General features: G+C 32.1%; 1 protein-coding gene across 50 annotated transcripts in view; it reads left to right on the top strand.

The window, feature by feature from the left end:
- The window catches only part of LOC127731938 (uncharacterized), a 122,598-nt gene extending 105,777 nt beyond the window's left edge, over nucleotides 1-16,821 (top strand). For all 50 annotated transcript variants that reach the window (XM_052240866.1, XM_052240844.1, XM_052240837.1 and 47 more), the window contains 2 exons: nucleotides 13,143-13,388; nucleotides 15,043-16,821. In XM_052240866.1, the coding sequence (XP_052096826.1) occupies nucleotides 13,143-13,388; nucleotides 15,043-15,125 (329 nt within the window). In that variant the 3' untranslated portion in view covers nucleotides 15,126-16,821. The remainder of the gene's footprint in view (nucleotides 1-13,142; nucleotides 13,389-15,042) is intronic.
- The last annotated feature ends 1,750 nt before the right edge of the window (nucleotides 16,822-18,571 follow it).

Genomic DNA, 18,571 nt, shown 5'->3' with positions numbered 1-18,571 from the left:
GAGTTTGCTCATTTTAACATTTTGGATAATATATAAAGGCACCTTACAAATTGTATTCAAAATTTCACTTGAAAAGACAAAGTTCAACATTCTGTCATTCGTGAAAAATTGTACAATATAAAATCCTGAGAATATATATGCACTCTCTATATAAGTAAAACACTCGGCGCAATATAAAAGTTCAAGCTTGAAATTGTAACATGTAGTCGTAGAAGGAGTAGGCAGGGCTATGTATTCTGCCTGCATTTATATATTATCAAAATGCCAAATTAAGCAACCTGACATTTAAAACAAACAAAAATCCTGACAATATGTGCACTTTTGGTATATATACTAACACCTGGTACATAATTTAAAATTGAATCTTAAAAACTTTGCAATAAGAAATAAACTGAATAAAACCTCAGTTATATATACCAAGTTAGGGACGGGCGGTCATACGGACACGGGTAAAACAGTATGCTGCCGGGACCAAAATATATATTAAGCGTATCTGGTGATGGTCTATTTTATAAGGCAATTTGTGACAAAACATTATATTGTCTTTGATAGAAAGATGTCTCATAGGCACTACATCTCCTTATTTCATAATGGTTTGAGTTTTCTTCTGAAATACGAGTTGTTCAAAGACTAACAAATTTGTACCTTACGAGATTGACATATGTTTGTATTATAATTAAAATAACTAATGTTGTGAACGTGTGATGATATCATTTGATAGATTTTATACTTGCTTTAGTAAATATACTTATTAACTTTCAAATTCAAGGGACCAAATTATCTTTTCTAAATCTACAAATTAGCAGTATAAAAATTCTCGTCCATCCTGCATTTGTCCTGTGTTATCTAGATGTCTTTGGTTTTTGTGTGTCGTTAATTGGCCAGTTGCAGTCTTATTGAATCTCCCATATCTCCCTTTACAACACTTTTATTTAACATACATACTTGTATATGTACTTGTTATAAAATCTCTTTTAAAGATCGTAAATACCCTCTTACTTTTTCCGACGCTCATGGAGTCATGTCAGCAATGTGTCCCTCCCCAAAAAGACACCTTTGTTAATCATTTGTGAATCGTTTTGACTCACCGTTTTATGAGATGGTGCATTTTTCATCATCTGTACCTGTACAGCATGTCCAGCTCAAACAAACAAAAATACAACCATTCCTGTACACCGAAGCTTAAATTAACTTGAACCTGTATTAAAATCAATCAGGTCCAGGACCAATCCAGTATATCTTATTATAATCCTTCGTAATTAATTCCATTTTCTATGTCATACCTGCCAACCTCTGAAACCTTCAAAGAGGGAGATCTCCCTCTCAACTATGACAGCTGAGGGGGAGATTTTGCGCGAACGACATTTTCAAGTGAAATATATGACTTTTATTTATAAATCTACGAAACACATATAAGAGTTAATAAATATACTTTGTTTCTTTAAATATGGTTATATCCTACAGAAGGTTTGTTGCTTATTTCTTTCGTATTTCATCAACTTTGACATTTGAATCCCTTCCGGACAACTTTCACTCCAGATACTTCAGTTATAAGTGAGCAATCATGTTGTCACAGGTGCATTTTGTGTGTGCTCATATCTATTTCACTAAATTTGGTTCAATACATATCTTAAAAATTTCAATATAAACATTGAATAGAAGTATAGATCTTTTACATGTACGTGATTTTTAAAATATAATTATTTTTTTTTGTCTTAAGGCATACAAAATCTTTCAATTGCCATCCTTTTATGATTCTTTGTTTAATTTGTATTTAGTTTATATTGTTTTATCAATTCACATTATTTTAAGAAGGGTAACTTAAAACAGGATTAAACAGGGGAAGTAACCCGAAATTTCTATTAAGTGTTTTGCTTGAAGCAAAAGTCGTTAATGATCGTTAATTTAGTACTATGTTTGACACCCAAGCTGTCAAGTGAAGCCATTTAATTTCACATGGTCAATGATTTACAGGTAAAAACAACCCTCATCAGTGAGACAAAAACGTAATTAATGTTGACTTGTCATTCAAGGTTAAAATATCCCAAAGTGGGAGATTCTATACTCCCGCGCGGGAGGGTACCGGCAAGCGGGAGATTTCCCGAATTTCGCCATTTGAGCGGGAGTCTCCCGCTGATAACGGGAGGGTTGGCAGGTATGCTATGTGCATATATTTTGAATAATTTGGAGCTGGTATACTCAGCATATGATACATATTTCTTGTTGTGGAATACATTTTTCAGAATTTATTTTCATATTTTTTAAGACATTCACATTTCCATGCTTGTAGTATAATTATTGTGTGTGTGTATTTTTAGAATAGAAATCCAGATCTGGTCTGTGTTTCTTATACTAAACGAGGTTTTTCGGTTATGGTCATGTATACGTAGGCCTCTCCTCATGAGGTATACTTCCGAAATCATATCGAATTTCTTCTAAACAGTCCAATAACAGATATTTTTTTCTTCTTATTTAGCAGCATTTGGATTTCTACTTTTAAAAAAAATCATCGGGAAACGGCGTGCATCAAACTCAGTTGCAAATTCAATGCAAACAGCCAGCTTAACAGTCAGTGAAAATAATATTGAGGTTCTTGAAGCAGAAGAAACAACACTTCTATCTTGTGAAAGGACAAGACAGGGACTAGCTATCAAAAAAAGCAACAAATTTGATCGATTTTTATTAAAACGAGATTTCTATACATTAGTTTTTCATGTTTGAGGTCGAGAGACAAGAGAAGGGGGTGGGAGAAAGGAGAAAAGGGGCGGGAGAAAGGAGAAAGGGGGCAGGAGAAAGGAGAGAAAGGAGAAAGGTACCCCCTGTCCGCCCCCTATCATATAATAGTTTTCTAATTCCTTCATAAACTCATCAGCTGGCTTTGCAAATTTTTACCCATTTATAGTGTGTTTGCCTATTAACTTCACAATGGTAGATAACAAAAAATAATTCAAATATCAAGAATGATCCGAATGTCTAGATATACAAATAAATTGGCATAACCAAACTTGTCTAGTGACTCCCTATTGGATTTATTGCCTTTAAGGTACAGAACCACTAATTCTGCCCGGTCAGAAAGAACATACAGGAAAGTATTATATATTTTTGACAACATAGTTCCTACACATAGCTGTAGCTTTGTCAATAAGTAAAATATTTGGGTAATTTTAGTATCAAATGAAAACTTAAGGACTTGGGATCACGGTAGAACCCATTTTTGGGACGTTTCATTTGAATAATAAATAAATTTCTTGTAACATGACTATACAAATTCTCTTATCTCATTTGCTAAAATCGTAAGGAGTCTTCTATGATAAAAATTTATATTCACCTAAGTTGATATAAGATTTGGTACACAGGTACAGCTAAAGTTTTTCCTAGGCAACTTCAAAAACATAGGCTTAATCTATCATGCACTATGTTATTTTTATTCCTCTTTATTTTGATGTTATTCATTTTAGAAAATCCTAGAAGTTACAGATGGATAAACAAGTAAAATAATATAACAAGTTTTGACTGTTGATATCAGTTTATATAATGATTTATCAACCCCATAGATAAGACATTCACCCTTGGCTGTTGGCCTCCGTGAATATTATATCTCTGTGTTTGAGAAATCATTGTACCAACCTCATCAAAAGTATATAATTGTATAATATGAAATTTGAATAGCGGGTATATTTGCCCTGTTGCTCAGATCAGAAGTACTTTTCAGCTCACCTGGCCCACAGTGCCATGTGAGCTTTTCTCATCACTTGGTGTCTGTTTTCCGTCCTACGTCGTTAACTTTTACAAAAATCTTATTCTCTGAATCTATTTGGACAAAGTTAACCAAACTTGGCCAACAATCATCATTAATACTCTAATCAGTAATTGATATGTATTTAACATGCTGGAAAAGATATTTGGAAAATTTTACTTAGCCATGGTATTTTGACCCCCTGCCAGGTTATATTGAACCCCCTACTATAGACCTCCAATTTGAAAGTTTCTAGCTATTCTAACTCCTTTACATAGTAATAATACTCCAATAAGTAGGTGGAATGTATTTAACTTGTTGGAAAAGATGTTTGGAACATTTTACAAAGCCATGGTATTTTGACACTCCCCCCCCCCCCCTGCCATGGTATATTGAACCCCCTTCTATACACCTTCAATTTCAAAAATTATAGCTATTTTAACTCCTTTACATAGTAATAATATTCCAATAAATAGTTGTTAGGTATTTAACATGCTTAGACAAGTGTTTGGAAAATTTTACATAGCCATGGTATTTTGACCCCCTGCCATGGTATATTGAACCCCCTACTATACACCTCAAATTTCAAAAATTAAAGCTATTCTAACTATTTTACATAGTAATAATACTCCAATAAGTAGTTGATATGTATTTAACATGCTGGAAAAGATGTTTGGAAAATTTTACTTAGCCATGGTATTTTGACCCCCTCCATGGTATATTGAACTCCCTCCTATGCACCCCCAATTTCAAAAAAATCATAGGCAACATATTTTACATTAGATTATCTGCAATACTATTTATCTAAAACAGGGGGGTTTAATTTTCCATGGTGGGGTTCAAAATACCATATGGGAAAAATGACCCCGGGGTCAAAATACCATGCGGTATAATGACCCCGGGGTCAATTTTTCATATGGTATATTTTGACCCCGGGGTTCACTTTTCAGGGAGTTCAAAATACCATTTGACACCAGCCCGCCAACCAAGATGGCCGCCATGGCTAAAAATGAACATAGGGGTAAAATGTAGATTTTGGCTGATATCTAGAACTTTGAAACCAAAGCATTTAGAGCAAATCTGACATGGGGTAAAATTGTTTATTAGGTCAACATCTATCTTATCTAACATATTCTTAGACGAATCAGACAACCCGTTGTTGGGTTTCTGCCCTGAATTGTTTTTTTTTTTTTTTTCAATTTGCAGTTTTTGGTTATTATGTTGAATATTATTATATATAGAGATAACTGTAAACCGCAATAATGTACAGCAAAATAAGATCTACAAACAAGTCAACATGACCAAAATGGTCAATTGACCCCTTAAAGAGTTATTGCCCTTTACAGTCAATTTTTAACAATTTTTTGTAAATTTTTGTTATCTTTTACAAAAATCTTCCCCACTAAAACTACTGGGCCAAATTAAACCAAACTTGGCCACAATTTTCATTTGGGTATTTAGTTTTAAAAATGTGTCCGATGACCCTGCCCACTAACCAAGATGGCCGCCATTGCTTAAAATAGAACACAAGGTAAAATAAAGAATTTGGCTTATATCTCTGAAACTAAAACATTTAGAGGAAATCTGACCGTATGAAAACGTTCATCAGGTTTAGATCTATCTGACCTGAAATTATCAGACAAATCAGACAACCCGTAGTTGAGTTGCTGTCCCTAAATTGGTAATTTTAAGGAAAGTTTGCAGTTTTTGGTTATTATCATGAATATTATTATAGATAGATGTAAACTGTAAACAGCAATAATGTTCAGCAAAGTAAGGTCTACAAATATTAAAGTAAACATGACCAAAATGGTCAATTGACCCTTTAAGGAGTTATTGCCCTTTATAGTCAATTTTTAACGATTTTTTGTAAATTTTCATAATCTTTTATCTTCTCCTCTGAAACTACTGAGACAAATTTAGTTAGTTTAAAAAAGATGTCAAATGACCCCGCCTTCCAACCAACATGGCCAACATGACTGAAAATAGAACATAGGGGTAAAATGCAAGTTATTATTTTTTGAACTGTTATAAATAGAGAAAATGTGAAAGGAGCAAATTTTTTCAGAATAATGAGCTCTATCAATTGTCTATATACATCAAAACTGTTAGACAGTTTCTGGTAGGAGTTATTGCCCATAAATGTCAAATTTTACCATTTTTTTTTTCATTTTTGCCTATTATCATGAAATTTATGATATTTAGAGAGAAATTTTTGTTTCTGTTATGCCTTATATGATTAATTATTACCGGTAGTTACTTATATGTTATATAAGTTATGTTTATACATAGTTTGATTTCCATTACACTCAGTAGTCATTATTTTAGGATTTTCCCAGGATGTTTTGTTTTCTTTACTATTGAGAAGAAGCAGATTTATTATCATATCTTAATCAGCTACATGTGAATTTATCAGGTGTTCTTAGCAGGGTGGTTTAATTACATCAGTTCCATTACAAATATACATGTTTTGTTAATTAGTGACCACTTGTGGCATCTGGCTTTCCTTTATCCTTTGTTTGTTTGCACATAAACTTTGGTGTAGTTTAGCTCCTCCCATTTAGGAATATCCCATTAAGTAGTTATATATTGAAAACCAGTACATGCTGCCTTTAGTGTCCAGTTTTTTCAATGCAGATTAAGCAGTTAAAAGAATAATTTTGCTCAAAAAGTGGCTTAGCTAAAAACTTGCCTCCCACCAACCCTAACCTTACACCTTCAATATTGCCATGACAGGGGAATCAATCTCAGCACAATTTATAAAAGATTCTTATTGATTTTTCTGTATATGTATATGTTACAAAAGTGCTTAAAAAATTTCATTCCAACACCAGTTCATATCAGTAGATCTCAGCAACCAGTAGTGCAAAAAAGTACTTTTAGGAGCTATGTTGGATCGGTGGTTGTTTCAAAAATTTCACTCATCCCCCCAGAATTTCTGGGGATAAACTGTCAAATTTCATACAAATTCATTCCAACACCAATTCAACATCAACACTACTTGGCTTCCTCATAGCCACATACTAGGCTTCCTCATAGCCACATACTAGGCTTCCTCATAGCCACATACTAGGCTTCCTCATAGCATCATTATAGGCTTCCTCATAGCCTCATAGGCTTCCTCAGACATAGCCTCATAGGCTTTCTGATAGCCTCATAGGCTTCCTGATAGCCTCATATGCTTCCTGATAGCCTCACGCATTTATTTGGAACCATAGATCCAATTGGATTGGTGTGATGTCAAGCCAGGGGTCTTTACTTTGCTACTTTTCAGTACGCACATAGGCTCTTGGCTTAGGCATGGAGCAAAAATTTTAATTTTAGCTGAGTAGATTCCCCAAGGGCCAAAATTAAGTGATGAATATAAAATAATAAAAGTTATAGTTCATTTATGATTTATGTTTCATTCAAACCTGGATACAACTGGCACTGCTACACAATACATGTATTTACACAGAAGTTTATTTATTATAATGGGATAGAGCAGGATTTTGAATTATGTTGATTATTTTGTTGATATGAGTACTAAATGCTTAATTTTACATATCATGAGTTCAAATTGAGAGTTCTGAAGCAAATCAGGATAATTAAAATGTTGCTTAAATTAATTGTCTTAAGAACTCATTATGTGTGACTTTGAGGATTTTGTTCATTGGGCACACATTTCGGCAAGTTATACTTATACTAAGACAGGTTTTTAATGTCCGGTCAAAAGATTTTTGCAAGGAGGTAACTGTTTTTCTGGATGTTTATTCAGGCGTTGTATACTTTTCATTATTACAAAACACACATCCACTAACCAAAGGAGAAATATGTACAGTATAAACAACAGACACTTTAATATTAAGTACAACATTACAACAAATTATGAATGGACCTTTAGTATATCTACAATCCAGAATCGGTACTCTAGTCAAACATGGAACAAATTACAGTTTAAAATAATCAGGACCATTTCCGAGGACTTTGTATAAAATTAGATAAAAAAACACTTTAAATCACAAAAATGATCAGCAAGGCAAGATCTATTATAAAGTCAAATTTTGCCGATATAGTTAGTAGACTGTCACTCTTCATATGAGTGATTGCCCTTCAATGAGCATTTTTTTACCCTCTTTTGTGCAAAAACTAAAGAAGATAAAGAGAAACTAAACAGACTTAAAGATCAGTGATACAAGATCAACAAAATAGAGATTTCTGTCATGATCGAAGTCTATTCTCGTCTACAATGTTGGAGAGTGTCCTTTGTTTGATATGCACATTGACAAAGGTGAGCCACACAGTCTCTTTAGAGCTTCTAGTTTTTGTGTACTACCAAATTTGCAAGGACCAGTGCGCTCTAATATGCAATTAAAGGTATGTTAAATTTTTTAGCATAATTCAGGATAAGGTATAGTCTTTACATGAAATGACTGCAGCCTTTTTTATGCCCCCGCCGTAGCGGTGGGGGCATAAAGTTTTACCCTTGTCCGTCTGTACGTACGTACGTCCCAAAATTGGTTTCCGTTCTCTAACTTAAGTTTGCCTCAACCAAATGTTATGACACTTATACACAATGCTTATTACCACAAAACACAGATCAAGTTTGAATTTTGGTGGCGTCACTTTAACCGTTCTAGAATTATGCCCCTTTATAAATGGAAAAATTGCAAAATTTTTAGTTTCCGTTCTCTAATTTAAGTTTGCCTCAACCAAATGTTATGAAACTTATACACAATGCTTATTACCACAAAACACAGATCAAGTTTGAATTTTGGTGGCGTCACTTTAACCGTTCTAGAATTATGCCCCTTTATAAATGGAAAAATTGCAAAATTTTTAGTTTCCGTTCTCTAATTTAAGTTTGCCTCAACCAAATGTTATGACACTTATACACAATGCTTATTACCACAAAACACAGATCAAGTTTGAATTTTAGTGGCGTCACTTGAACCGTTCTAGAGTTATGCCCCTTTATAAGTGGAAAAATTGCAAAATTTTTAGTTTCCGTTCTCTAACTTAAGTTTGCCTCAACCAAATGTTATGAAATTTATACACAATGCTTATTACCACAAAACACAGATCAAGTTTGAATTTTAGTGGCGTCACTTGAACCGTTCTAGAGTTATGCCCCTTTATAAGTGGAAAAATTGCAAAATTTTTAGTTTCCGTTCTCTAACTTAAGTTTGCCTCAACCAAATGTTATGAAACTTATACACAATGCTTATTACTACAAAACACAGATCAAGTTTGAATTTTGGTGGAGTCACTTTAAACATTCTAGAGTTATGCCCCTTTATTAATGGAAATTTTTTTATTTTCTTCTAAATATCAAGTTAAGTTTTAAAATTGGAGTTATCTTCCTTTGTCCATGATTATAGTTGAATCAACTACAATCAATCCTTTATACAATGCAATGTTTAATTTTGACTTCCACTGATAAAACACAGATCAAGTTGAATTTGGGTAGTGTCATTTTAACCATTATTGAGTTATGCTCCTTTATAAATCGAAAGATTGCAAAATTTTTAGTTTCCATTCTGTAACTTAAGTTTACCCCAACCAACCATTATGAAACCTATACACAATATTCATTACCACAAAACTAAGATCAAGTACAAATTTTTTGTTTCCGTTTTCTAACTTTAGTTTGCCTCAACCAAATGTTATGAAACTTATACACAATGCTTATTACTACATAATACAGATTAAGTACGAAATTTGGTGGCGACTCTTTTACCATTCTTGAGTTATGTCCATTTATAAACATAAAAATTGCTGAGTTTTTCGTTTCTGTTCTCTAACTTTAGTTTGTTTCAACCAAATGTTATAAAACTTATACACAACCGTTCTAGAGTTATGCGTGTTTACAAATAGAAAAATTGCTGAATTTTTAGTTTCTGTTCTCTACTTAAGTTAGCCTCAACCAAATGTTATGAGACTTACACACAATGCTTATTACCACAAAACTCAGATCAAGTTCAAATTTGGGTAGCGTCACTTTTACCGTTCTTCAGTTATCTCCCTTTATAACTATATGATATACAAGCGGGGGCATCATCTGTGTCCACATGTGGACACTATCCACATTTATTTTCAATTTAAGACAAAATATCTTATGGATTCTTGAAAATGCAGAAATTAACATTTTTTGTGTTTTGGGCAAAACTGATGAAAATAGAAATTATAAAGAGTTAAAATTTTCATCATAACGAAAAGACCTGTAAAAAAAAAGCTTTTTGTCAATAATCATATTCTAGTCAATAATGTTGAAACATGTCCATTGTAAAAGATGCACATAAACCTAGTTCAGCATGAGTGGATTTATTATAAGATTTTCATGTCTAAACTGCAGATTTCATCAGACCGTGATCTCAACTGCATGGTTCATTAGTCAATATCAATTTTTTTGCGGTTTTGTTTGTTTCTCAGTAAATATAAGCAATACATCACCTTTACTTGTTGTATTTGATAAGTGTGTGGCGTACATGTCTGTCTGGCAAGTTTGTTGAAACCTGGACCTTTTTTATCCTGTTATTTTGTCAATGCTAAGTTCTTCCAATTTGATCTTTTTCTCAGATACTATAGGTATTATAGCGTTATGTGGTGTACGGAATGAATCTGAGGTGTACATGTCTGTAAAGTGTACATGTTGTCTGACCTTGACCTAATTTGGGGGGTTCATTGGTTAATGTTAAATGTAAGTACTAAAGGTCTATTTCTCAGATGCTAAAAGCAGTAGGTGAATGATATTTGGAATGATTGTAGATAAACATGTATGTCTGGCAGTGTTCATCTGACCTTTTCCACATCATGCACATTAACATTGATAATTTATAATGGTATATGTATGTGATACTTGTAGTAAAACCTTCATATTACAAATCTTCAATCATGGTAAGTAAAAGTGGGCGAGCCATTCCAACGTGTTAATTCTAATTTAAACATATACAACAGATCTAGAGATAACCCTGTGTTATTTTGACCTTATGATCATTTCATAGTGTCATAATGAAATGTCAAATTCAGCATTTATATTTGAAGGGACAACACATCTACTTTGCAAGATATCCTTTTCATAAAAAGATGCTGCAAGGAATTCCTTGATTTTATAGCTTAGGACATGAAATTCTCCGATAAGGTAGCATCAATATAAACAATAACATCCAATATTGTAGTGGATATATGTCGATGTAAAAGTCTATGTTGCAATGTTGCTAACATTCAAGTCATTTAGTCTCTGCTTGATTATTGCCTCAATAGCAATCTTCTTAGTTCTTATTGTTATACAAATCATGTAAGCACGCTGTTCAAATCATGTCCATGACTAGAATATACACTTATTAAGAAAGGGATCACAAATTAAGCTGTTCAAATCATGTCCATGATTAGAATATACACTTATTAAGAAAGGGATCACAAAGTTACTTGGAACATTTACTAGATTATTCGGTGATACAAATACTATACCCCAACTAAACTACTAACATTTACTAGATTATTCAGTGATACAAATACTATACCCCAACTAAACTACTGACCTTTACTAGATTATTCAGTGATACAAATACTATACCCCAACAAAACTACTAACATTTACTAGAGTATTCAGTGATACAAATACTATACCCCAACTAAACTACTAACATTTACTAGATTATTCAGTGATACAAATACTATACCCCAACTAAACTACTAACAGTTACTAGATTATTCAGTGATACAAATACTATACCCCAACAAAACTACTAACATTTACTAGATTATATAGTGATACAAATACTATACCCCAACAAAACTACTAACAGTTACTAGATCATTCAGTGATACAAATACTGTACCCCAACAAAACTACTAACATGTACTAGATTATTCAGTGATACAAATACTATACCCCAACAAAACTACTAACAGTTACTAGATTATTCAGTGATACAAATACTATACCCCAACAAAACTACTAACATTTACTAGAGTATTCAGTGATACAAATACTATACCCCAACTAAACTATTAACATTTACTAGATTATTCAGTGATACAAATACTATACCCCAACTAAACTACTAACAGTTACTAGATTATTCAGTGATACAAATACTATACCCCAACAAAACTACTAACATTTACTAGATTATATAGTGATACAAATACTATACCCCAACAAAACTACTAACAGTTACTAGATTATTCAGTGATACAAATACTGTACCCCAACAAAACTACTAACATGTACTAGATTATTCAGTGATACAAATACTATACCCAACAAAACTACTAACATTTACTAGATTATTCAGTGATACAAATACTATACCCCAACAAAACTACTAACATTTACTAGAATATTCAGTGATACAAGTACTATACCCCAACTAAACTACTAACATTTACTAGAGTATTCAGTGATACAAATACTATACCCCAACTAAACTACTAATATTTACTAGATTATTCAGTGATACAAATACTATACCCCAACTAAACTACTAACAGTTACTAGAGTATTCAGTGATACAAATACTATACCCCAACTAAACTACTAACATTTACTAGATTATTCGGTGATACAAATACTATACCCCAACTAAACTACTAACATTTACTAGATTATTCAGTGACACAAATACTATACCCCAACTACACTACTAACATTTACTGTTAATATTCTAACTTTTATTCCTTACTGTTAGTTGTTGTTCTTGTGACGAGTTGAGCTCTTTACAATAGAACTTTACAGTTTGTACTTTTGCTGTGTTGTTACTACCATGTCTCGTTTTAATGCAGGGTTGAGGTCACACAACCGTCTTTAAACATGTCACATTCTTTATGTGTCTTTCTCAAGTCAAGAAAACCTGTAAATTACTCATCAAAGATACCAGGCTTATAATTGTGTAGGCCAAATGGGTGTTTGTCTACGAAAGACTTATTGGGCATGCTTGAATCAATAAAAATTAAAATGCTTAATAAGGTACAAGGTTTAAAAGCATTAAGGACTCAAAACTATGCAAGGATTTGTCAATACACTTTATCAATATATTCTTGCGGTAGTAAATCTTATAAAGTTCTTCTAGCTGTCCAAAGCCTTGTAAACAGATAATTCATGAATATGACCTGTACAATGATAATTAATGTTATGTCATATTCCAGTGGTTGTTTTTTTTTTTTGGTTTTTTGTTTGTTTTGATCAATGGAATAGTAATACTCAGGCCTTTGTATTTTCCTTTTTTGAATAGTTTCACATCTTCTGATATTAGGGCCTTTTACAGCTTTCCTTGTTGCTCATTATTTAAGGCCTTTAAATGACCTGTAATTGTTTACTTATTTGTCCTTTGGTTGATGAAAAGCTGTCTTGTTGACACTGATGACCACATCTCCTTATTTTATATTGTCTATTGTATATATTATTCATTTTATACGATTTCAGATACCAAATTAGACTTTAGCGATATTTTAGATAAAATGATGACACAGTTAGTGATATCAGTGGAAGACAGACGTAGCATTCAACAAAATGATGATCCAGAAAAAAAACTGCTCAGTATGATGATTCAAAGGGGAGAGCCTAATAAATCTGTGTGTATTGATGTTTTAAAGCAAAATAGAGGATATGAAGATCTCGCAGAAAAATTGTCTGATTCATCCAGCTCAGTGTCATCACCCACTAAAACAGGTAAGATCTGTATGTGTCATCATAAAACAGATCATGGAGATCCCTGGTGTGCGTTCGATCCCTTTATCAAAATTAGATATAGCTGTAATACACTATTGTACCATACGCAACAACTTGCGGCGTATATCAAGATTTGAAAGTCCTTCACTGCGTTTGTCAATCTGTGTGTCACTCCTATTGTCAGCACTTTGTCAGCAGGATATCATACTTTGTAATTCTGATTTATTCTGTCAACAAACATATCAAGCGACTCCCGATGGAGGGAGCTGTTATTCCAGCTGATGAAGTCAGTATCAAAAAATAAATTGCCCTTCTTTATTTTAATCCACAATTTGTCTATACCATGCTTTTTTTTTAGGAATATGCAATACTATAAAGAAATTCTTAAGCCTATGTTTAACAAGTAGACATTGTTGAGATAGTTATTTCTTTGTATGAATAACGGTGCATGCATGTATTTTATTGACATTTTGACACTTGATTTACATGAAAACGTGACATCATTTCATAATACTTTAAAGTAGCTCCTCCTGTCCTTGATCTAAAAAATATAAGCCAGTTTTATCAAAGGGTAATTGAACATATTGTGAATAGAGAAATTTAGTTAAGGTACCTACAGCTTTTGGTTTGTTACGCTCATGTCAATGCTAAAAGAGGGGGCAATATAGTTACACCCTGAAAATAATATTTCATCATGGCTTGCAATTACTCATATTTTACAATATTTGGTATTTTTCATTTCTGAAAATTAAATCAACTTTACTTTTTTTATATGTACACTATTTTTTCATGGTACAATGCCTTTTCTGAAGCATATTTCAGACTGTTAAAAAGTGTGATTTACCACTGTTTATGCCATACTGTTCTCCAATTGTATGGACAATAAATGTGCAACATTAAAAGGGAACCCCGTTCACTAATTAATATTAACAGCTACTGCATCAAGAATGATACTTATTCTACCCTTTTCATTTGTATGGTCTCAGCTGTTGGTTTATTTTCTAGCAACAAGTGTTGTTCACCAAGAAATTTTACTATCATGAATTTCGCATTATAAGGCACTTAAAGGCAGTAGTAATGATTGGTCGATTGACCGATTTGTAGCCAACATCATGAAAAATCTCTAGATGGGTCAAGGCAATGGATAAAACGAGGGCCACAAATAAATTAGTTTTTACAACTCTTTTAACTACCACCAATATTTTTTTATAATTGCGGGAATAATTTTGAAAGATTAATGGTTGATAACATTTTTTTATTGATTTGAAACTTTAAAAACCACAAAAATAATCAGGAATATTAGATATGAAAAAAAATATTTAGGATTGAAACCACCAAATGATTTCTTTGATGGCATATTGCCCTACAATCTCCATTGAACCATTTTACAGGACACTTGTATATGGTTTAAAAAATATTATTGATTAAAAGAAACTACATACAGTATACATAATCAGACAGATACTATCAAAATAAAAACATGACTGAAAGCAACAATTGACTCTTTCTATCAGAAATGTTCCCCTTAAATATCCATGGTTTTATCAATTTATTGGTTTATCCTGGAAACTATTTTTAGATAGTAGTGAATGAAAGACAACAAAAATTGTCACTGAAGAACTGATGTATAATATACATTTGTACATTATTTTAGAATTACAAGATGTTCCAGATTATAAAATACGTCTACAGAAGAATTACTTAGAAATAATCAACAGGTTAAAACATGACCAGTAGATCTACAACAACAGTGAAAGTGATTGAACAGAAAAATGAGAAACACATGTTTGAATAGAGGAAGAACAAGTTTTTAAAAAGAAATTTGTTTAATTCTCCAGAAACGAACCTGGCCTAAATCAGACCTGACAGACAAGATGGAGAGAAAAACAGAAGGATCTGATAAAGATATTTATATTATCTATCAACCTTTCAGACATTATTCTAGTGAAAAGTGCAATGAATGGATATACTGCAGTTTCATTGTATGATAATGAGTCCAATATAGATTCTTGAGTAATGTTATAGTTCGATGTTAACTTTTGTAGATTTTTGTGTGTTTTTTTCTCTCCTTCATATTTGTACATTCCTGAGTCAATTGACTGTTCATGGATTCATACAATAGATTGATGCATCATTCTGTTGATCCAAGCAATCTGATACTGTTTCGAGAGAATGTGATTGTTCGGTGCATTCTAGTGTGGATACTTGATTTTGATTTGTCTGTTGTGACATGTAGATTTATGAAGTATTTCAGGTATCACTACAGTCTTATAATGACTTGTTAGTTAACTTGTTTTTATTATTCTTAATTGTATTTGATGTATACTATTAAGTCATTTTAATCTTCCGTACGCTTCACTACATTTGATTGTTAAGTAATCTGGAAATATGAGTCATTAGTCTTATGTAGATCATTAAGACACTTGATTGTTCGATATAGTCACAGGTAAATACTTGAGTGGTTGTATTGTTCATTGCATTACTGATTTGTCTTATGTTTGATTTTCAAGGCATAATACTGTTGACTCTTGAGTCATTTATTGTTCATGGCATTCCATGATGTCATTTTTTGCTGTTCAGAAGTAATGGTCTAGGAATGATTTGAAATTAACTCGTTATGTTGTTTCTGTGCAATGAATATTGAACCATACAACAAACAAACTTTTAACATTTTGATTTATCGCTACTGATTACAAAATTTAGGCATAGATGGAAAATGAGAATTTTTACGTTTGCCTTCAGGAGTTATGGTCCTTTTTTACAGTAATTGCAAACTTAGGCTTTACTGTTTGAAGGAAAATTGACTGACCGGTGAATGATCAGTTACGGATGTTTGACTGATCTATGAATGATCAGTGAACGATTACTCATAGAATCCGTCAGATACGCCAAATAAGGTATGTGAGAGTTACTGTGACAACGGTCAACGATCAATCAGTAAATTAATTATATGCATGGATCGGACAGATATGTATATAATTGAAATTATTATGTAAAATGAGCTCAACAGTATTTACATGCGATAAACGCGGACCTCTTCAAAGACACCTTAACTCGTTAATTTGTAATCAACTTGGTCACAATAACTCATAAAAAAATATATGAATTACGTTTTACGCATTATATGTATAATGTATTACTTCTTTATTGGTTCTTTTATTTTTTGCGAAATAAATTACATAAGTGCAGAATAATGTCATGCTAAGAGAGTTTTTGTATCACTAAACAGAGATAAAATATTATCATTTGAAATAAGTACCCTATCTACCAATTATGCATTTTAATGTCTAGATGATGAAAATAAAAATAATATAACAGTAAAGATACTGAATAAAAGCTTTGTTTGGGTTGATTAAGAGTGTAATTATTTCTTTATTTTAATGGAAATCATGAACCGCCATTGGAATGTATTAAAAAATTTTGTACATCAGGATTGGTAGTTTTTGTCTCGCCTTGACGGAGTCAAAAAGCGAGACATAAGTATGCTGTTTCTGGCGGCAGCGGCATCAAGAATGTATTAGTTTGTGATTAGGTCTAGTTTAAGGTGAACCACTAGTGGTTGGCAAATCTCATTTCCATGAAGATTATTTGGCCCTGCCTCCTCAGTCATGGTCTATTGACTTTGAAACTTTTGCTTAGTTTACCTGTATTAGTTTGTGATTAGGTCAGTTTGTGGGAACCACTAGTGGTAAGTCAATGATATTTGGGATGCAGTTGTATAAGCATTGGCATATCTTATTTTAATGGAGATTATTTGGCTCCGCCCCCTCAGTCATGGTCTATTGACTTTAAAACTTTTGCTTAGTTTACATGTATTAGTTTGTGATTAGGTCAGTTCAAGGGGAACCACTAGTGGTAAGTCAATGATATTTGGTATGCAGTTGTATAATCATTGGCATATCTCATTTCTATTGAGAATATTTGATTCCACCCCCACATTCATGGTCTTTGAAACTTTTGCTTAGTTTTTGAAATTTTTACATAGTTTACAAATCAATGTTTGTGTTAGTAAGTCTATGGTATTTGGTATGCAGTTGTATTAGCATTGGCACATCTCATTTCCATGGAGATTGTTTTGCCATGTACCTTCGGTCATTGTTCATTGACTTTGAATATTTGCATAACTTACATGTTAAAGTATTGCTATTTTAATTTTAACCATTTGCATTATCAAAAGTACAAAAAGGTGAGACATGTCTCTGTGTTAACAGTTTATTACAAATAAAGATAATCATAAATATCAGAGCTACTAAAATTGTATAAATTACAGAGTATGATAGATGTAAAAAATAAAAAGATAACTGAATTTGACAATGTATGGAATGTTTTTGAAAAACTGTTATTCAATACTAGCTAATGTCTTTTTTTGTTACATTTTATTTATAATCTATTTTAAAGAAAATATTATTGTCATGTTATTTCCTTGATCTGTGTTGCTGGCTGTTACACAAGAAATATATATGTATAGTTAATTTTTCAAATGTTTTTCAACATGAATATGTTACATTTAAAATTAAAAAAAAAATATAGATAGGGATGTAACTGAATAAGCTTTTTTTTTGTTTGTTTTTTTTTTTTTTTCCTCCTTCTTCATTTTCAACTTTTATCTGTTATTATTATTAATTTATTTATTTATTGATTTCTATATTTTTTAAACATTTTTCTTTTGATCTATTCTATAGAAAATGACAAATATTTCCAATTATGATGTATTTATAGTAATGACATTGTATATATCTTACATGTAATATATTGTATGTATGTCAAGTATATGTTTTAATTGTTGGAAATAAAAAAATCAAAATTAGAAAGAAAAAAAAAATTTGTTCATATTGTTAAAAAATTTCTTTTTTTTATCCAAAAATGCAATGTTTTTAGTAAACTTATTCACGGATGTCATTTGGTTTATCGAGAGAAATGATCGTGAAAGAATACCTAACGGTGGTCAAGCATTGCGACTGGATCGTGAAAGATCTGGCATCGGATCGTGAATGTAATTTAATGTAAATTCTACTTCAAAATCTGTGAAAAAAATCGCTGAATTTTCAAAACGCGGGACAAATCCAAAAAAAAACATATGTCTGTCAAAATAATTCAACTTTCTCAACAATACTGTTCAATAACATAAAGAAAATATGCAGTACTTTATGAGAAAACACAAAAGGCACAATACATGTCTATAG

Source organism: Mytilus californianus, unplaced genomic scaffold (genome assembly GCF_021869535.1).
Source record: "Mytilus californianus isolate M0D057914Y unplaced genomic scaffold, xbMytCali1.0.p SCAF_21, whole genome shotgun sequence".
NCBI lineage: Eukaryota > Metazoa > Mollusca > Bivalvia > Mytilida > Mytilidae > Mytilus > Mytilus californianus.
This window is presented reverse-complemented; position numbering and strand designations above follow the sequence as displayed.